The sequence below is a fragment of the Zeus faber genome, assembly GCF_960531495.2.
Source record: "Zeus faber genome assembly, chromosome: 7".
In the NCBI taxonomy this organism is placed as follows: domain Eukaryota; kingdom Metazoa; phylum Chordata; class Actinopteri; order Zeiformes; family Zeidae; genus Zeus; species Zeus faber.
Genome location: NC_137203.1, coordinates 30,340,297 through 30,361,689, shown reverse-complemented (window position 1 = coordinate 30,361,689; position 21,393 = coordinate 30,340,297). Strand labels below are relative to the sequence as shown.

At 42.3% G+C, this 21,393-nt stretch overlaps 2 protein-coding genes across 5 annotated transcripts in view; one reads left to right on the top strand and one right to left on the bottom strand.

The window, feature by feature from the left end:
- Positions 1-2,009, top strand: part of loxl2b (lysyl oxidase-like 2b) — a 41,638-nt gene extending 39,629 nt beyond the window's left edge. For all 3 annotated transcript variants that reach the window (XM_080004010.1, XM_080004011.1, XM_080004012.1), the window contains exon 14: positions 330-2,009. In XM_080004010.1, the coding sequence (XP_079860136.1) occupies positions 330-400 (71 nt within the window). In that variant the 3' untranslated portion in view covers positions 401-2,009. The remainder of the gene's footprint in view (positions 1-329) is intronic.
- Positions 2,010-4,568: 2,559 nt separating this feature from the next.
- On the bottom strand, positions 4,569-19,950 carry golga7 (golgin A7). 2 transcript variants are annotated; one of them, XM_080003430.1, is made up of 6 exons: positions 19,890-19,950; positions 18,050-18,175; positions 13,889-14,041; positions 9,685-9,786; positions 7,785-7,837; positions 4,569-5,611 (listed from the first exon to the last, which is right to left on the bottom strand). In XM_080003430.1, the coding sequence occupies exons 1-5, from the start codon at positions 19,896-19,898 to the stop codon at positions 7,796-7,798; spliced, it is 432 nt and encodes a 143-aa protein (XP_079859556.1). In that variant the 5' UTR covers positions 19,899-19,950; the 3' UTR covers positions 4,569-5,611; positions 7,785-7,795. The 2 variants fall into 2 exon arrangements, with proteins under 2 accessions (XP_079859556.1, XP_079859555.1); XM_080003429.1 differs by having other exon boundaries at positions 4,569-5,608.
- Positions 19,951-21,393: the final 1,443 nt, after the last annotated feature.

The window sequence follows — 21,393 nt, the reverse complement described above, 5'->3', positions numbered from 1 at the left end:
ATATATATATATATAATGTTAATAGCTTTTCGAACTCGTTTCAAGCACAGGTGCAGAGTTGAACGGGCTTTTTGCGAAACCTAAACACAGTTCACCCAATGCCCACTAGGGGGCAGGGTCTCACCGTCGGATGTGTTTTGTATTCAGTGTAAATCAGGCTTTAGGCTTTAGGAGAGCGATTGCTTCACACTGGAATCAGATTTGGGCCACATTAGAACATGAAGGTGAACAGCCACATAATAAAAAGGCAAAGATCGGATCTGGGCGACAAATCGATTTGAGCACTAATAAGCCCAACTAACTGTCTCCCTGTCCGGTTCTCCTTCTAGGCGGTTCTTTAAGCACCGAAGGCGAACAAACTTTTCCCGGCCTCCTCAACAACCAGGTCACCCACCGATAGGAGGACGGCAGAACTAAGCATCTGCATGGAAGAAGCCGAACCTGGCTGCTCCGTTTTTCTTTTCTTTTTTTTGTTCTTTTTTTAAATTCTCCCTACAGAGAGACTGAAGATGCCGCACGGGCAGCGACGAGGAAGCGAGCTCCCGGGAAAGGACCCCTGGGGGAAAAAAAAAAAAAAAAGTCCCCTCCCCCAAATCCGACCAAACCACAAGACTATAAAGTATCTCTTCGGAAGCTTTCATCGCCGTCAATTCCAACATCCCAAGGGAGGGTCGCGTCCGAACCAGAGGCAGCTACGGCAGAGTTTTGGCCAAACATGGCTACAGCGATCCTGGCTCAGATTCAAGGGAGCGTCCACCAAGAGCCTTCCCCCCCCCCCCCCCCCCCCTTAATCTTTTCGCCAAGCGGTGCCCCCTCCCCTCCAGCAGCTAGCAGCAGGTCCAGCGACCAGCGAGGTCATCTCCTTTGAAGAGCTTTAGTTACAAGGGAAACCTCCGACATTTTGACTTTCTCTCTCCCCTCTGAATAAAGGGGGGCGCTTGCGTTCGACAGATCACGCCGACGCGCCGCCCCGGATCACCAGGGTTTTACAAAAGGAACTGTCTGTCCCAAAAAGAGAGAGAGCCAGCGGCCTGGCTCTACGCGTCAAAGTGGTTGCACGTTCCCTCGGCGGTATCCTTACAATATTCATTGGTTCCACTAGATTAAGTGTTTTTTCTTCATTCGTATTCTTTTTGAATAACAATAAAACGGCTGCGCGACTAAACGGCTCATTGGAGACGACCGAAGATCAATAATTAACTTCCATCGCCTGAGTCTTTTCCTGAGGTTTTCCTTTTTTCTTTTTTCTTTTTTTATAAAACCGTGTCGCAGAATCGTTTCGCTCTGGCACTCGACTTGTCTTTTTTTTTTTTTTTTATACCTAATTTGAATTTTACCTTTGCAATAATGCCCACGTGCCCAAGTCCCTCATCTGACTTATGTTATTGAGTTTTTCTTTGGTGCTCTTTTTCATAACCAGTGTTTAATTATATTTAATTGTATTTTTTATTTTTGGCAATTGCTATTAAACTAGGCCGTCTTTCCGAATGCGTTGTACAGAAATGAGACTAACTACCCAGCCTTAAGTTCTCTGCTCTGCCACAATACAGTAATTCATACGGTGTAGTTGGCGATAACATATCTTCTAACATGTTATTTTCTTCACAATTTACACGGCTATAGCTACAAATATTGCCTCTTGGTGTAATTTTCCCCAGGATGCCTTACGACCAAATAGTTTCAACGCTCTTGTACATTTCCAACCAACACCATATTAGTAACTTATTGTTGTTGAAAAGTCAGGGATTTTAGAAGTGTTGTCCTTTTTAAAAGAAAAAGCAAAAAAAGAAAACAAACATTTGTACGATAATGTGTGTGAATCCTATTTTATTGTACGTTTTTTTATATAATGGTGCTATCAAACTGCTCCTCTGTTTTCTGAGGACACAGTACGTGTTGGTCGGCCGAGCCGTGTTATTGTATACTAACGGTATACTTGAACTGAGTGTATTATAAAAACATTGTGCTTTTGTGTGTCAACTAAAATAAAGGCCTGAGTTATGAAGCAACTGAAAGTTGAGTTATGGGCGCTTGTGACGCCCAACTCTTTAATTTTTTGTTTTGCCGTGAAATATATGGGGACCCATTGGTTTATCAAATAGTAATAAAAAAGAAACCAATGGCAGGATTTCCGAACCAACACCTGAGGAGCGGCTGTTCCACGCAGAGCGGTCTTGTAGTTCTTTGACGCACTTAAAGAGCTGCAAGACCGCCCCCTGCTGGCCCGACACGCACACGACATGTTCTTCCCCCTCCCTGGGGATGCGCAGTGTAATATGTACGTACTGTATTTGCTTGAAATTCAACTCTTGAAAAGTTTTTAAATCATTCCAGTCACCAGGACCCTCAAGTTGATTTTACCGGGTTCCACTCACATATGAAATCCAACGGTTGCAACCTTTCCCATAATAGGGTTGGTTTTTTTTCCCCCAAGTTACCAGTACACATATGAGGACAATTATTGATTTTTTTGATGGTTCATAGCAACTTCCACAGCAAACCTACAGTAAATTTATTTGCAGCAGTTCTCTTGAGATATCCAATATTCACGCATCTTCATTGTTGCTGGCAGATTCATCACCCACCCGACAAGATAGATCTCGGGTCCGGGGGGGAGTTTTACATTTTTAATCTTCTGCAATAGCGAAGTTGAATTTCCTTTCCGTTCCGGTATTGATCTAATATTAGGCAAGATGCGATGCGAGGGTGCGGGATTAGCCGACACCAACTCGGGCAAGAAGCAGAAGGTCTTGCTGTAATAAAATGCCAGGCATCTGGTACAGTGCTGTGGTTTCTTTAGAAATCCATGCAGTCTCTCAGGAGTGTATCGAGTTCATACCTTATTAATGAATGTGAATAATATCATACCTTATTGACAGCATTGAGCTCATCTTCAAGCCTCTATGTTGGTTATTAAATGAAAAAAAAAAATTGGGGCTCATTTCCAAAAAAATCCCCCCACTGAAGTGGTTTTCTCATCCCATATTTGACCAATGAAAAGACATATGCCTCAAACCATCCAAGGCCTCGTGACCCGTCCCTGCGATCGGTGGTGAACCCCTGTGGGGGTCGGGCCCCCCAGTTTGGGAAACCACTGCTCTTTCATTGATCATTGTCAAAAGTGCCCTCCAAATCCTGTTCCCATATACATTTAATGAGAGCCATGCCCTCTCCTATGAGGTCTGTCATACTAGGATATATTTATAGGACACAAAACCGCTTTTCCTTCATCATCCTGTCAAAGGGAAGGAGACTGGGTGAAGTGTCCACCTGGCGGTGCACAAACGACACACTTGTACTCGAGCTTAGTGACTGCGGTCATGTCCCTTGTGGTATTTAATGATATTCCATTTACTAATATATAAATATACATCAATAAGCTCTACTGAAGGAATCTCCAGAATGATGGCTTTCAGTTTGTGACAATTTTAGGATGAGCTTGCCAGATCAACGAGCCTTGCCTGATCTGCTCATATAAATCTTAATGTCATTAAAAACACTTGCAAGTATATGACAACTGAAGTTTCGAACTGAACTCACAATACAATGTGCGATCCTGGATAGCAGTGATTACACACTTTTTATCATGGAATATTGCCACAACCCAACTGTATTTGAAGGAGTTCCCATCGTATCCCATTCTAAACTGTTCAAAGTTCAAGTATAGTGAAGGCTTTATTGGGAAACATACCACTCTGCTACAGCTTCTCATTGTTCTTAAATGCAGTCCAACGGGACAAACTTTTAAGCAGTATAATTTCCTTTTCCAAAACGGGAAGGTCACAAAATAGGAGTGTCCTGGTGCAAACCCTGGATTTTCAACATTTTCAGGGTTTCATCTTTCACACCACAAAATCAAATTTCTCTGCAGTAAGACTAGAAAGATTAGAAACGCAAAGCTGCGCCACTTCCAACTGGCAACCGACTGTAACCAAAGTTAGGCTTTGCATGCAGTGCAGCAATTGCAAAAAGTATTTTATTAATATGTGATTCAACTGTTATTCAAATGATGTTCAAAAAGGCTTTTTGAAAAGGACATTTCATTTTTTTTTTTAAGGCTTAAACATTTGCCCCATTGCACTGCATGTATGCACAGTGAGAACATGCAGCAAAAGTACGTTTCTCAATAGTAAAGCAATCACCAAGGTTGATTGATGATGTTATAGGGATGGGAAGTTGAAAAGGAGCACAAAGTAGAGAGCAGATTTAGTTTGATTGATGAGGAGTTTTGTAAAGCCAGGTATGCGAGTGGAGATGCCATTTGAAGATGTCTTTTGAGGGACTCCTTTGGCCCCCTGTGAGAGAAAAGAACGCAAGGCCTTTTCAGTTGAAACTCAAGCGGGAAAAAATACAACGGCTTTGCTGAATTTTAGGACTTAGGAACACATCTTTCAGTACACAACTCTAGCAGACAGGAGAAAATACTACCTGTGAACCCAACCCAACTTGAAGGGGGTGTTTGTTACTGTGAATTAGTAGCCGTCACATTGAGGTCTCAACGTGACCTCTCAATTTCAGGTACAGCAACATAATGAACTGGAAAAGGAAAAAACAAAATCACTACAGTGTAAAAGATGTACATATGTTTATTAACCATACGGTTTTGAAAAAAAAGAAAGAAAACAATACCACCATCTATAACTACACGGATAGCTATTAAAAAAAAAAAGGTGGAACTCAATCATTCAGCTAACCCCATTCAAAAGGACAAAAAAATATTAAAATAAATAAAAAATATATATTTACATAATTAAAAAGGTGGGAGGGTTTACGTGAATGCTTTTATCAGTGGATTTTTAATGGATTTTTAATTATTAACTGAGGTGTTTGGATGAAATCTCTGCCTGCGCACATACTGTCAATGACATCGTTAAATGACTTCTGTCAAGAAGACCACATTCGACTGATATCGGAGATGGTTCCTAGCTGGGCCTACACACAACAAACCAACCAAGATACAGTCGAAAGTCATCGGAAAAGCTAGCGCAGCGGCTGGCACTCTGGGACTGAACAACGGCGACATTCAAAGCCATCGCAGGCACTGCCCACTTATCAAGAGCACTTTTTCTACTTCAGTCCAAGGCAAACATAGGTGTATCGTACAATGATGATAGCATGGTTAGAAAGAAAAACAAAAACAACAATCACCAAACACTACGTCATGGCATGGATGTTGAAAACAACCACTGGTGGTGGGGAAAGCACTGATACATGACATGCACAATAGAATACATAGAAAGCAGAAGGCTGGGCCACTGTGTTTTCTGTTTTGTTTTTGTTTGTTTTCTAGGAAAAGAAAAAACAACAATCTCTGTACAGGCCAAAAAGTTAAAGACCTCAGTTAATCCATGTACTGTATATGAAAACAAAACAAAACATAGAGATAGTAATCATACTGTACATACATGAGTTAGTTAGTGTGGGGGCTGGGGTGGGGGAGCTTATAGGGTGAGATTGTTGATACGCAGTAGTAAAAAGAGAGTTGTGGTGGTGGATCCCCAGGGCGGACTTCTGGGGTGGTCTCTGGGCACCGGTTGCTGTGCACTGAGCACAGAGTCAGACCTCAGGAGCAGTCACCGCCCCCCAGCTGCCCCCCTCAGTTTGGCATCTGCTAAAGCAAACGGTAATATTAGTTGGAGCTCGGCGCACGGGGGGGCTGCAGCTGCATCCACACCTTGACACTATTCACAGAAATAAATGGGTCGCCTTTGCGATAAGTGGGCGGGGCAAAATGGAGGAGGAATGCTCAAGTCAACATTTCAAGTTCATGTCAGCGTATGCCCGATGGAGAATAGGTCTGAACTTCTACTTGGCCAAATTGTCTCTCTCCATTTGCGGGGCCTCAACTCTCCAGGCCGCTGCCGGCTGTCAACGTCTGCACCAATCTGCTCCGACTCATGGGTGCCGTCGCCAGGGCACTGCTGTGAATTGGCACATCCTGCGGCATACCTGCGGTAATCCGGTATGAGCCGCCGGCATCGTACATCACGGTGCTGTGCGCTACGGGACGACCTTGGGGCCTCCCGACTGACTTTATGGGTCATAAAACATCTCCAACGGCGGCGTTGGCATCGGACGTTTCCCACTTTCCAACCTACTTTGTAAGATGCCGCGCCGTGTGCGGCAGAGTCAGGCGGCAATTTGGTATGGGGCGGAGGATGGGGTGTGGGGAAGCGAAGAGGGCTGGAAGGCTTGGACTTGGCACCGTGTTTCACTGCTATTTTTTCCCCACTTCTTCCTCCTCTTAGCGAGGACATCGCAGGTCTGTTTTTCCAAACTGGTGGAGTCATTCCACTGGAGGCTGATCCATCACGCTCCGCAGCCCTTCCGCCTCGGGAGACATCCCGGGAGGAGAAAGGCTGCGAGGGAGAGCCAAGCGGGGCCTTTGGCCAGTTGGGCGGGGGCGGTGGAGTAGGAAGTGTAAATGGAGGAGGACGTGGTTGGAGGGGGGCTGAGAGAGTAGAGGTTCAAGCAGGACGAAGCGGTTTCAAAACGCCTGTGAGAGGAGATGGACCCCCCCACCCCTTCACCCTGGCTTGGACCGCGTCCACGCTCGAGATGTTCTCCTCTCTCAACAGCTACTTATAAAGGCTCCACCTGACCCTCTAACCCCCACACTCGGGACATGTATATGCAGCGGGCAGGGATTAATCCCGGTTATGGTGGGGCAGGAGGATTTGCTGGTCTTTGCTGCCAAAGACAACATTCCCCCCTCGTAGGTAAAATATTTATTAACTGAAAAACTCAGCTGACCTCACCAAAACTCTGCTCAACTCCTTTTAGCGAGTTATGCTTTGAGCGCCGCATTCGATAACGCGAGTAAAGTTCCGTGAATACGATTAATTGACCGGTGGAGTGGGGGTGGGGTTCGGGACAGATACACAGGCGCGATCGGGGATCAAACCGCAAGGCGAAGCGGGGGCCGCCAGGAGCAATAACGGTCTAGATGAATAAATCCATCAGCAGCCAACTGGAGGACTCACGACTCGGTTAATAAAGTGAAACGCACGCTGCAGGAAGGTAATTAACTGGTGTGGAGGCAGACGAGCCGCGAGTGATTTATTGATAGGAGTTTAAAATGCATTAAATAAAGAAGGGTGGGGGGTGGTTCCTCTTTCAAATGCCTCCCGGCCCAAAATAAACTAAGATCACCTCTTATATTTTGGTAGACGCTTTCCAACGTAAACAAGCTTACGGGACGGGACGAGCAGCGGCGTCCAAAACGGGAATAGGGGTAAGGGCGGTGGAGCGGGTGTTTGAGATGGGAATGTAGGCGAGCCGCTGATAAATCATGTACGCAGGCGCCAGCAGATGGTTCGGAAGAGCCAGAATTACTTGAGCAGCGGCAAGAATGTTTCTCACAGGTACCATGGCTTGATAGGAGCAGGAGTCTTGCGTTCTGCTGGGGCAACAAGGCCTCCGACGCAAAATTGGGGTAAAAGTGGTCTTTTAACATCCAGCAAGATGGAGGATTTGGCGATGAGCGCTGGCTTTTTGGCCTTTGGTTTGGAGTACTGTGCCCCAAGAAATTATTACAAGAACATGTACAGTATATTTTGTATGTTTTATATACTGTATATTTTTATGACATGAAGCAAAACAAACAATAAACATATGACAATGTGAAACTACATGTGGTTCAGCTGCCTTTAGATTGGCTGCCACGGTCCACCTATGCCGTTTTTCCAAAGCACATCTAATAAATAAAACCAGAATTATTTCCAGGCTCAAAATTAGTATGAAAGCAACTAGAATATGGATGGAAGCTCATGGAAAACACTCACCATGGTGGCTTTTACCTCCCCAGGCTGCGGTCTTCAAAGATGGTAACCTCGACCTGTAACGGCTCTCATTAAGGAAAATAATTGAACAACATATTTTATACACAAGAAACCGGCAAGATATCCTCAGACTTCATGCCGCTGAAAAATAGGTGAAGTCTGATAAGTCTATAACACTATAAGGATATAAGTATTGCGCCACGCGGGTCACCTAGGAATTAAGAATTCTGGCGCTCAAATTTCAGATGTCAAACCGTGGATTGTTCTGGTGTGAGCTGAGCAGTGTGGGTGTGGGGACCAAAAAACAACATGGCAGGTGTGACATTCCTGTCAAGTCTGCGCTGCTCTTGTGCCAAAGTCGGCACAGCATAGAACGGCACAGGGAGTCAGTGCCAGAGAAATATTCCAGGTCACCAATCACCTCGATAAAGGAATACTCCAAAGGGTAAGAGGGCATCTCAACTGCAAACAATTTCGGTCCTGCCCGCTATTGCCGCCCAGTTACATCTAATTGGGATGTTGACTCAATACCCCTTACAACCGCACGCAACCGCACGCAACCACACACACACACACACACACACACACACACACACACACACACACACACACACACACACACACACACACACACACACACACACACACACACACACACACACACACACACACACACACACACACACACACACACACAGCGCCTGCTGATTCCAAGCAGATGCAATGGATTACATAAAATACCTTTTTATCCTGTGTTATTACAGGGTATCCCTACACAAGGCTGGCTTTCCTGTAAAGCGGTCTGCAGCTCACCATTCTAACCAACCAGCAGCGCCACCAGGTGTGTGTGTGTAGTGGGTTTACCTGAAGCTCTGAAAAAAAATCGATTTGAATTTCCCTCCGGCCGGTCATGGAGAAAGCGCCCCACCTGCATTTTATTACCAAGTGTACATGGAGTCAGAAAGAGTGGGCGAGCGAGTGAATCCTCTATTCGCAAACTGAAAATAATCACTGAGGACTAAGACCAAGGCAAAAAATAGGCCAAGGCCAAGTTTAGCACAATTCATATTTAATATTTTATTCTTTGCATTTCACCAATATTATAGTTAGTTCATTAAACGCAAGTCCGAGGACCGAATCTCAACAAAAGAGTCAAACATTTCATCACAATGTATAGTTCTCACTTTCAGAGTGAAACTTGTTCTGATGAACAGAGATGTTATTCAGGCTGGAAGTGATGAATTAGATGAATAAGTACAGCTTTGCAACTTTGGTAATGCAAAACAAAGGCTATTTTTGATTGTTTCTCTTTTTAAATGGATTTAAAAAATGTTCACAGCATATCTGGCAAGCCTCTTGCCAGTGGTAGTAAAAAACTGATGGAGGTCTAACTTCATGCTTCCGGTTCTGCAGGTTCTTGGGAATTTATGCTAATGAGAGGAGATTCAATATTGCAATGGCCGAGCGAATGTGTTTGTGTGCCGTTCGCCCTCTGTCAAAAGTTTAGTTCCGCGTATGAGTCCATTAATGTAAAATGAGATGAATCAACGTTTGGATGGTAGCTCATGTTAGCGAGCGTTGATTCCAAGCCATTGACCGCCAATGGAGGGAATACCGTAATATAAGAGTAGCATGTAATATCTGGTCTGTGTTTTTTTTTTGTTATTATAGTGACTATTCATAGTCTTACGCTTACATTTCCATTCAGAGAACAGTCTATCCTGCCTCTGTAATCCCTGGTTGTATCTATTACCGGTGACCTTGTGGGGTAAAATGTTTTTTTATTACAAAAAATTCAATAGCACTGAAAAAGTTAAATTAGGTACGGGTTGAAGAAAGACAGACCAATTGTTCAAAGATCGCATCCATTCTGAACTTAATGACCATAGGGATTGCAGGATACGACTCGCAGACCTCTCTCGATGGGATCGGTGAGCAGCAGGCCCCGTGGAGCATAGATCTTGTCATTCTGCTCCTGGATATACTTGGCGATCTTCTTCAGGACCTGGAACGCAAAGAACCCAGGAATTAGAAACACACACGGACACACACATAAATGTTTTTTTCTGTTTCAACCATTATCATATTTCCCGTGGATACGGATCCAAAGGAAATATGACCAAAACTCCTGGATCTTCTAGAGATGCAGAACGTGTGATTACTTACTTTTCTTCCAAAATCCAAATGTTTTTGCCTGATCTTCCCTTCACCGCTATTAATATTAATCTTTCGCCTGACAAACCTGGGTCCAATCCCATCTGGAAAAGAGATCCCCAAACTGGCTTGAAAAACTAGAGTAAAGAAAATATTTTGCCAAAATAATTGTACGCAAACTGCATGTATCCCAAAATGAAGTTATCTCCAAAATGTTAGCGGTATCGAGTGTAACAGACTTAGCAGAAATGGAATACAATATTCATTATGTTGCATATGCATAAAGTATGTTTTAATTAGTGTATAATCCATGAAAATAAGAATCTTGTTTTCATTACCTCAAAATGTGCCGTTTACATCTACACAGAGTGGGTACCCTTCCACGGAGGCCGCCATGTTGGATATCACCATGTTTCTAGAGTAGCCCAGAATGGACAAACCAAACACTGGCTCTAGAGAGGGCTTTTTGCATTTTTTGGCGAGTTTTGCAGCCACCGTAGGCTCTCCTACACGCTTGGAAGGGGAGAGTGAGGGGAAGGGGTATTCAGTTGGTTACAATCTACAACCTCACCCACCGTGAGATGCCGCTGAATCCTACACACTGCACCTTAAATCTAGTTTAGTGCCAAGGAACATCTCTCCCCCCTTCTCCACCGACGTCTGGATGAGGTACTGCATCCACACACGCTGTGCCATCCAAACATTATCAAAACTAATTTTACATATTCGATTACTCGCAAAGCCTTTCAAAATGACGTGTGGGTGATAAAGGAGGGCGGGATGGAGGGATGAGGGCTGGAAGACAAGCAGGATGGACAAGCACCAACTGGATTCAATTTGTCAGACATCCTAGAATGTTCTCACGCAGTAAGCAGGCCCGGGGTCATTGCCGCAGAGCAGAATGAAAGCAGTTTTCTAAAGATCTGGACACAGCCAAGAGGTCGAACATTTAAAGTAAGTGATTCTGACACATGAGAATCACATTTGAACACAAACTGCAGAAGCCGAGGCAAGTTCCAAGGAAAAAGCAAAGGGATGAGATGAAGAGCACCCACTTGAATTTATAGTTAACCGCCTCTTTGTTTGCCGACCTCCATTTTGTGCTTTATAATCTTGGCCCATTTGGATGGAAAAGTAGATTTGACTTTGTCACTCCCAAACATTTTCTATCAAAACTGCTAAGCTCAAGTTTTAGTTGACGATTGTCATTCAAATAATTGCAAATAATCTCTCTCTACTCTCTCCCTTTCTATACCTATTACTCTATTTTTTCGTATAACTCATCATAGTACAGGCCGTGTGGCAGTTCCGCCTGACACGGCAGCCGAGTGGTGTTTTCAGGGCCCTCCGACACGGAGTCGCAGACAATGGAGTTGAAAAGTACCAGTTTTACTGAAGCGAGTAGGCTAGGTGGAACAAGCCCGGAGGAGAGGGGGGGGGGGGGGCTTTTACCTGTTGCTCGTCGATAACTCTTACGAGCAACAGGCTCGTGGGCCTGGGCCCAATTACCTAGACCCAAGACAGGTGTGGACGCTCAAACCACTCCACCCCGACACCACCGCCTATAATAGTGTAATAATACACCTTGTGAAAAAGAGCCATTTATTGACATTGAACAGTTGAACATAAACATGTGGCTAGACAGTCAATTTAGCTCAACTCAATTGATGGAAACGCATCCAGTTGATATTTTATTTGTTGCAATATTTCTAATAATTAGCTTATAATCTCTTATTAAATACATAAAAATAAAATTACAATAAAACCGACTCGTGACTTAAACGGGGAGAACATGCAAACTCCACACAGAAAGGCTCCTTATCTCTCAAATAGGAGCCTTTCTGTGTGGAGTTTGCATGTTCTCCCCGTGCTCACATGGGGTTTCCTCCACCTCACGTCAGTAAGGACCCCCACCAAAAACATGCAGACATCATCGTCTGACCAGCGATGGACACTCATCACCTGCTCCCCGGGCGCGTCCACGTATGCTGCCCACTGCTCCTGGCTGTGCCCCCAGAGGAAGGACAAGCCAGGATGGGTCAAAAGCAGAGGAGCCATTTCACCGGCCACCATCAAAGCATGTGCATGTGTGTGTGTGCAAGCATGTGTTGTAGTGTGGTGTTGCGTGACAAATAAAGACCGTTTCTTTTCTTTCTTTCTAAACAGCCGTCTGGCAGGCAGACTCTGTTCTCCTGGTTGCTTCAAAATTAACGTGAATACATAAATAGCTAATTTAACAAATAAGGACAAATAAAGACAACTCTTTTTTTGTGTGTTGTTAACAGATGTCACCTAATTTCCTGCATATTAGCTTTGACGTGGATGACAAATAAATTGGCCAGGAGCCCATGAATGGAAGCAGTGAGCAAACAACATGTAGTTAGTTTGCTTTAATTAAGCGTCCAGCAGAAATCATTTTTTACCAGACAATGCCTTTAATCTAAAGTAAAAAATTGCAATTTGATTATTACACGTTTAGATTTATTTTTTTAAATAAAATATAAAAGTTTACAGTTGTTTAACTACAATTATTTTATTTATAATAACCCTACTAAAAACCCAGATAAATGTCCTCTTGGAAATAAATCAATGAGGCAGACAGAAGTCAGAAGCGTTTTCAGTTGTGACGATCCCTCAGATCGGGTTTTCACCTCCACGTTACGCGCTACTTCGCTCTCTTTTCAGATACAGGAGACAATTAAGAGAACTTTTGAGCATCTGACCAGCTGCTTGATAGGGCACAGGTTTATTTTGCTGAACAATTGTACATATTTGTAACCAGTTTCCTATAAGGACATCTACTGCAATCCTCAAATGATATCGCGATGTAGCTCGTTCCACGACGCGGGACGTTTTACGAGCGCTCGTAAAAGAGGTTAAACTTCACAAAAATGTTTCTCATCTTGGATTACTGCCGTCCACTATAAACACGGGCAGGCACATGAACGGTCCCCCCGACAACACACTGGACTGCTTCCATTCCATACGGACTGGGCCCACGGTGGGGGCATGCGTAAATCATTTGAGTTTTTGCGAGTTTTTTGAGAGGCCATAAAGATGTTGATTTACAGCAAGAGCTACGCGGTCTCCCCACCCCAAACAGCAACTCCAACCCACTTTTAATAAACTTCAGTAGTGACAGAATAAGGGAGTTTGGCGATCAGTAAGGGGACCGAGGTCGATTCAATGGCCTTTGTGGCCTGTCATTCAGTGAAAATGTCAAAGGCACGTTTTGGAAAAACAGAATAAAGGAAAGTTGCAAAAACAGGCACAAAAAACACAGTTCACAGTTCCCGACGACCACTAGGGGGCAGGGTCCCCCTGTCGCATGCATTTTCGGATTTCTGTGTTAAAAAAAAAATAATAATAAAAATAAGTACACTTTTTTTGAGCCACATAAGCACATGAAAAGCAAAATAATTGTAAAAATATAAAATATAATGGATCTGAACGACAAATTGGAATTGAGCGCTTAATTGTCTCTGTCCGATTTTAGCTCTAGGTCGTTATTAAAGCACCGAAAGCGAACTAACTCGCCCGGCCTCCTAGTAGTGTGACATTGAACATCAACATTTCCATCAAGTTCATCTTTCTGGTGACTGTTCATTTCATAAGTTATTGTAAGGGACTGTATGTTTCATTTTTAGACATTTTTATGGCTTTCATTTATATATTTGATTTCTTATTGTTTTTCTGCTATTTGTAGGTTATGTTTCTTGTTTATCATGGTAGGTACAGTGTATTGTACTATTGCCATATTTTTTTGTGTACAGCTGTCAGGTTTATTGTACATTTTCCAATTTTCCATTTTCTTTTTCGTATTTTTAGTGTTTTGCTTTATTACTTTTTGCGCACTGTTTTCATGTGCGTTGTTGAAACAATGTTGATGAATAACGTACCCATCTATCTCCCTATCGATCACACAACACATGACCAGGTGACCAGCAACTGACCTTTTCGTAGTGGGTCTCCATGCACAGGAAGATGGTGTAGGCCGTAAGGCAGGCCAGGCACCCCTCCAGATACGATTGCCCGCCTAGCTTCTCTGCCTCTGCGTACAGGTTGTTAAGCGTGCGTACCGTCTCCTCAAACTGCTGCTTGTCAATCTGTAACGAGAGCACAAAAAAAGAGGAAGCGGGTGAAAATTAGAAATGGTTCGACAACTTTCAATCAGATACCAGAGCTGGCAGCGCCTAAAGTAGGAGCAGCTCGTACGTGTTGTCGTCCTCATTCGGAAAAAGTTAAATAAAAAAACAAATGTAAAACGTTCCACATGTTATTCAAAGTAGCTTCCCCCACCACTACCACTACCACCAACTCCACCACCGTTCTCTGAATCGCAAGATAAACGAGTGGGAGAATTTTTCCGGACATGTAATTCATCAAGGGGATGTCGGGCTCCGTTCCCGTATTTGAGGGAGAAAAAAAAAACAAAAAACAAAAAAAACAACAAACAGAATTCTCCTGAAATGCCTTGGCCAAATCCCCAGCGCATGTTTTCATTTAATACTCATCGCAGAACGGGAAGTCCAGCAGTGAATCTTTTGATTGATACGTTTTCCTTTTTTCTCACGAGGGGGGTGCTACCGATAGTACTGGTAACCGAAGGGAATTTTGGTATGAGATTCACTCGAAATCCCACTGCCGAATTAAAGCCATACAGAGAAAGAGAGGATTTTTCGACAATACTTATCAAATGTAACTTTATTAACCACATGAAGCAATTAATTCATTTATAATTATTATCATTATTATACATTTTTTATGTGCAGACTTTTTTTAATGTTGATTGTGATCCAAAATCTAGTCTCTTCTGAACCTAAATGGCATTTAAACTTTTTACATTTTGTTTTCCCTAGTCCTGGGGACCACAAACATTCTCCAAGTCCTTCTTCCGAATTTAATATACAGTAGGTAACCACATTTTAAAATATATATTATCAGAAGCAATCCATTTGATATGAGGCCTTCTTTTTTTGGCTGAATGGATTAAATATTTTTTTTTCGAGGAGGCTGCCCCTCCCGGCACTCGGGTGTCGGCAGTCTCCATTCTGGTCTCTGCGTTCAGACCCTCTGACTCCCCCCCCGGCTAATCATAGTTTGGCGAGGAAGAGAGAGCGAGACAACGGCGGTGGGACTGGAGCCCGGACTTTAGCAAGATGAGGAACCAGCCGTCCAGCCAGGCCCCCCTTCACACACACACACACACACACACACACACACACACACACACACACACACACACACACACACACACACACACACACACACACACACACACACACACACACACACACACACACACACACACACACACACACAGGCCTCTGAGCACCCTCCGAAATCCAAGTTCTGCTCCCATGTGCTTGAGGAATGCAGCAACGAGCTCCAGGAAAACATCGGTGGTCTGAGGCGTGCTAGGCAGCCATTGTCAAGAGCCTTTGTGTGCCACTAACTCCCCAATTCTTTCCTTTCTCCATTACATCTGACGCAGTCCTCCGAGTGCTGTTCCAATACCCCTTGTCCTCCAGGTTTTAGCGCCAAATTCAACGATTCAAAAGGGCCATACATTGTCATGGCCCTTGATTGAATCAGGCCTTCAAGAGTAGAGTTGGCGCAAAAACTTACAGGATGTGTGTGTGTGGGGGGGGGTTACAGAAGGACTGGATTGGGAAACACTAAAATGGGGGATATTATGTGGATGTTAAGAGTAATCAAATATAATATGAGCCATAGGCCGATTACACAACTGCATATTTTAACCATAATCTAGTATATAAAGTAGAAAAAGAACCGGAAGAAAAAACGAAAAACGAAATAAAATTATGCTCATCGCCAACCGCTCACTTCGACTGCCTTTTTTATATTCAACACAATAGCCAAATTTGTTTCAGTGACTTAACAGGAAACAGCTACTGATGATAATCCGACAACTGCAGACAAACATCTGCTGAGCTGTGCTTCTCTGACAGAGAGAACAGGGCAAAGATAAAGATAGCATCACGGAAAATCAGATGCTGAACATAAATGCAGATTTACTTATATTTATTTATTTATATATATATATATATATATATATATATATATATATATATATATATATTATTTTTTTTTGAAAATCAAATTAAATATTTTGTTCCTGCTGCATTTGCAAGCATTCCCACAAAGTGACGTCAATTACTTCCCACAAAAACAGACCCAACTAACATCTTGGCAGTACACACTGCATATTTGATATACTTTGCTTAAAGCTATAATAAAAAGAGAAAGGGTTTACGATAGGGCATTGAAGCTGTTAGCTCCCAGAGGGAAGGTATGCTAGATTTGTCCAGCTGTTATGACTGTGTGGCGGTGGTGTGTGCGACAAGAAAACAACAAGAGTCCGAGAGAGAGAGAGAGAGAGAGAGAGAGAGAGAGAGAGAGAGAGAGAGAGAGAGTGAGAGAGTGAGAGAGTGAGAGAGAGAGAGCGCACCCAACCAAGGGGGAAGTGCCATGAAAACCGCTAGGCTTTGGTGCTTGGGCGGCTGCCACTTTCATGTGGTGCGTGCATTGCACAAGTTCTACTTTTCTGTCCTGTGAACTCTGAACTGTTCAGCTGGCATGTTTTTTAAGGTGGCCTGGAGCCTGTTGGATCTCTGGGGCACGCTCCTCCATGGCTCCCCCTCCCGCCGATTACCGGAGTGTGCTCCCAGCAGTGGAGGTTCAAATGAGGACAGGGTCTAACCGTGCTTAGTCTGATGCTTTGAAGCACCAGGTTTTGGTACCGTATTTGCACACATTTTCAAGTTCAAGAGATTATTTGTCACATACATATACATACGGTCATACATATATTCAGTGAAATGTCATGACACCCGGTGATTACGCACAATAAGCTCTAAAAATACTAAAATAAATACCAAAATGTGCGTAACTGACACAAGGTGCTCGCGCAGGCAGCTGCAAGGGGAGGCACCACAATCGCAATTCTGGGTTCGAGAATTATATAACAGAATTAATTGACTGTGTTGTATTACATATACATTTAAATCCTCCTAAATGAAACTTACCTGAACATACGTACCTCCAGCACTTACCTCACAGAGTAGAAGTCCTGGCTATTAAAACTTGGTCAATAAACACCCCCCCCCCCCACACACACACACACACACACACACACACACACACACACACACACACACACACACACACACACACACACACACACACACACACACACACACACACACACACACACACACACACACACACACACACACACACATCTTCAATAGAATAGCCTACTGTGTAAAACGTGCAAGAATATCTTTGGGTGTTTTCAAGAGAAATAAGACAATTACGAGCACAAATCAATATCCAGATGATTGAACCAATTTGTCTCGATAACCAAACATTAACATTAATTTGTGTGTGTTTTAATTGAATAAGTTGCTCATTCAAAATTCCTTTCTACAATGGACGCTGCATGTGTTTTAGACACCATCAGCTCTATTTCTATTCATTCCTATCCAACTCAACATCAGCCTTAGGAGTCTTATTATTGAATGCCTTATTGCATTTGACTGGATATGGAGGCTGGGTTTTTTGAAGCTTATAACCACATACACTGGGGAAAGCTTTTACCAAACTAACCAACAATGACCAAATGAGCAAAATTAGGTCAGAGAAAAATTACTCATATCAGCATGGAGAGGAAAAAATGCTGACTTGCCACATCATAGCATAAAAATGATCTTCTTCTTAAGACAAGGTTCACCAAATGCTAACGAAATTGCTCAGTGTAACTAAATTTGAGTCTGGTGGGAAAACGCATTGGTACATTTCTCAACTCAGTTTCAGGTCAAACAGAAAAACGTCATGCTTCCATATCAAAAAATAGAATTTGAAGAAATGTTCCCTCGACCAAGACCATGATATATGGGCCGTGGGACCGGCACAACCATGTATCGCAATGCTCCAAAAATCCCCAAATCAGGCTCAGCGGCGGGTATGAACCACCGACACAACCGAGTAAAATACTGCGCATTCATAGCACCAACAGCACAAATTAAACAAATCTGTTCAGGCAAGGATTGAGACGCACTCATTTTGAGCAACTCATTGAGCCATCTTACCCTGGTCTCAAGCTCAGAGGGGAACTTCGTTTGGAACTGACAGACAGTGCCGTTGCTGTAGTCCCTCTGGATGAACACTTTGGCAGCGACTGCCGCCTGCTGACGTATGTCCTGCAAGCTGTGCGTCTGTGAAAATAGGCAGTAATAACCATAAATTTACAGAGAAAGAAAGAAAGAGGCTACAATTGATTTGCACAAAAAAATAACCACTCAATATGCAATATTTTCGTGTGCAAGGGAGGCAGCTGTTACAAATCTCTTCCAGCAACAGCTCAGACAGGTAGGATTACACCAAAAGACAATTAAAATACTGAGCTGTGTCATTCCCAAATGTAATTTAAGGCTGTTTTATTTTCACCATGTGCAAATTAACGTTATTTTAAATAAATAAATAAATACAATTTCCACCAACTGAATTCCATTTCAGTATTTCACCAAAGGCTGTTATTTTTCAAGGCTGGGGATAGAATAATCCAGCCATTGTAATAAGTAGGACACATAATCACTGCTGTGTTGCTGTCTGCAGGCTACTACTATCTTTAAAACACATTCCTACTCAGCAAGACCAATTGTGGTTTATTTTCATCGGAAGTGACAGTCCGGACAATCATTCCATGATTGGAAATTTGCTTCTGGCCAAGGTAGATTCATTTTATTTGTTCGTCGGAATTTTGATTTCCATTGAAAAATACTTTTTTTTTAACAAGGGCTGCTATTGCTTATTGTATTTGAAAATTGTGCCATGTATCAGCTCCACTGAAATTAGAAAATATACATTTTCGTAACGCTGTGTAGACCAGCCACATCCTGCCTATTTTGTTCCATCCTAGCAGTCGCCATCACCAAAGTGTTGTCACGTCTCTGTTCGGTTCTGATCTTACAGATGTGGTGACGATGATGATCACGGTCAACATCATGTCTGATCAACTATCACTAATCATAGCAGAATAATCAGATTTTTGTCGCTTCAATTGTGTGTTGTTAAGCTTGTTGTTCGTTTCTATGTTTAACTTGTGGCCATTATCCTCCTCTTGTAGAAGCAATGATGATAAGTTGTGTAGTCGATCAAAATATGGTAAGGTTGTCCCTTGAAGAGGGGGTTGGTGGTGGACACACACAATATATTTTACAAATTCCACTTCAAATATATTGCAATATCAAAATGGCCAGGATGTACTAATTCAACAGTTCCAGCCAGGATACCAGCTGTGTTCATCAGAACAAGTTTCACACAGAAAGTGACTGCTATTTGTAGAACTTAGTAGGCCCTTAATAATAAGCACAGTTATAGTGTTTGTGACGTTAACAGTGGTTAACGTGGTGTGCCGTGGGATTATTTCACTGTGAAAGGTGCAGCTTGGCAGAAAACAGGTTGTGAAACACTAATATCAGCATAGTATAGTATAGTATTATACAGTACGCCTACACCTGTAATACCTTTATTTTCAGTACAAAATACTGATCGTGACGTAATTTTCCCGGTGAGCTAAGCGTATGAGGCCAGGGAAATTATTTAATAGATAATTATTTCGCAAAAAGTCTGGTAGTTACGTTATTTGAAAAGGCGACCAACTAAATCGCTGACTAGATGCCTAACGTAAATGTTTGTTTTAGCCGGTGTTAGTCAACCAGTAGTAAAAGTACGTCAGATAGATAGACGTTACCGGCCAAGCTACCCATGCTAAAGCTAGATTTTTCAATACTCTCGCCTTTCTTTCGATGTAAAACCCACAAAAGCACAAACACAGAAACAAATACATCAGCCGTGGAACGTACACAGCCTACCCTTTCGCAAAAATATAAACAAAATAACTAAACACATTTGTATTCGTTAGTTTACCTCTGCCATGTTGACAGTGTTCTGTTTATCTTCCGCTAATAGCTTTTAGCTTGTGCTACTCTGTAAACCGTCCGGGGGAACACATGTTTTTATTTGTTAGTCCGGGGTGTAAAAGATTACTACAACGACAAATCGACGTTAAAATATATAATATAATATAATATAATATGATATAATATGATATAATATAATAACATGTGATGTGATGTGATGTGATGTGATATAAAATAATATAATATAATATAATATAATATAATATAATAACATGTGATGTGATGTGATGTGATGTGATGTGATGTGATGTGATCTAAAATAATATAATATAATATAATATAATATAATATAATATATTATATTTATTATACACTTCATTTCTCCTCTCAAGACGGCTTTGATATTAAATAAGAGCCATGGATGTGTATGGTGCAATGTATTTTTGATCAAATGGTTTATTCCGTTAATTTCTCGATTCCATTTTCCTCATTCGCAGATGCCATACCATTCCTGCGTTTCGTAATAATAAAAGTCCTACGGGAGAAGCAAAAGCAAAGCCTTCCAGTTCACAGGTTATAGAAAAATATAAGTAGCACACGGGAAATGCTGCAGTTAAACTTTAACCATTGTTAGAGTGTATCGTAGGAAAGCTGCTTTTGAATATCAGTTAGCCATTAACTATTCTACTGTGTCAATGAATAGATGTGACTTAATGTTGAGCAGTGTAGTTCGGATGTGATGTGCTTACCATCCCATGGGCATTTCTATTCCATCCACACGGTTGCTCAGTCGAATGGGTGAAAGAAAAACTATTATAATGTTGCTAATATTTAATGCCATGATTACGATTATATAAATTTAATTAAATTATATGTTAATTAGCTGAAAAATATCCAACTATTAAGCCATCCAATTCCACTGAAAAAATTATCCACGCTTAACAGACATAATAAAGAAAATAAAAATGAAGCAAGTGCCATTAGTTACAATACAATTAAATTTATGCCATTTTAATGCATCAGTGTTTTTTTAATGTCCTTTCGATGCACCACTAAAACCTTCTCTAAATAACAAATAGCCCAGAATAAGGCCAGTATACATTTACAAAAGCAATTCTCCAATCTCCACTAATAGCGCCATAAAACTGATCCTTTAAGGAAAATCAAGCTATATATTCTTTCAATTAGACTCGGTGGTTTTCCTGCAAGTTTTTTCCTTTTTCCACAATGAGGCCATCCCTATCATAATTTTCCCCAAAATTGTATGCAGTAGTGATACACCAGTCGTCCCAGGCAGCACCAGGCTTATTTGCACCGTACTTTACCAAGGTGTGTAAGTAAATTTTTGACCTCCTCAACGTAAATACCACAATAAAGGTGCAGAGTGCTGTAAATACTCTCACTAAGAGGGACATTAACCAAGCCGGGTGCAAATCCAGCTGCACTTACAGGTTCTAAATAGCAGATTGGGGCCAAAGTGGTCATCTAGGGAGGACGTATAGCGTTGCCAT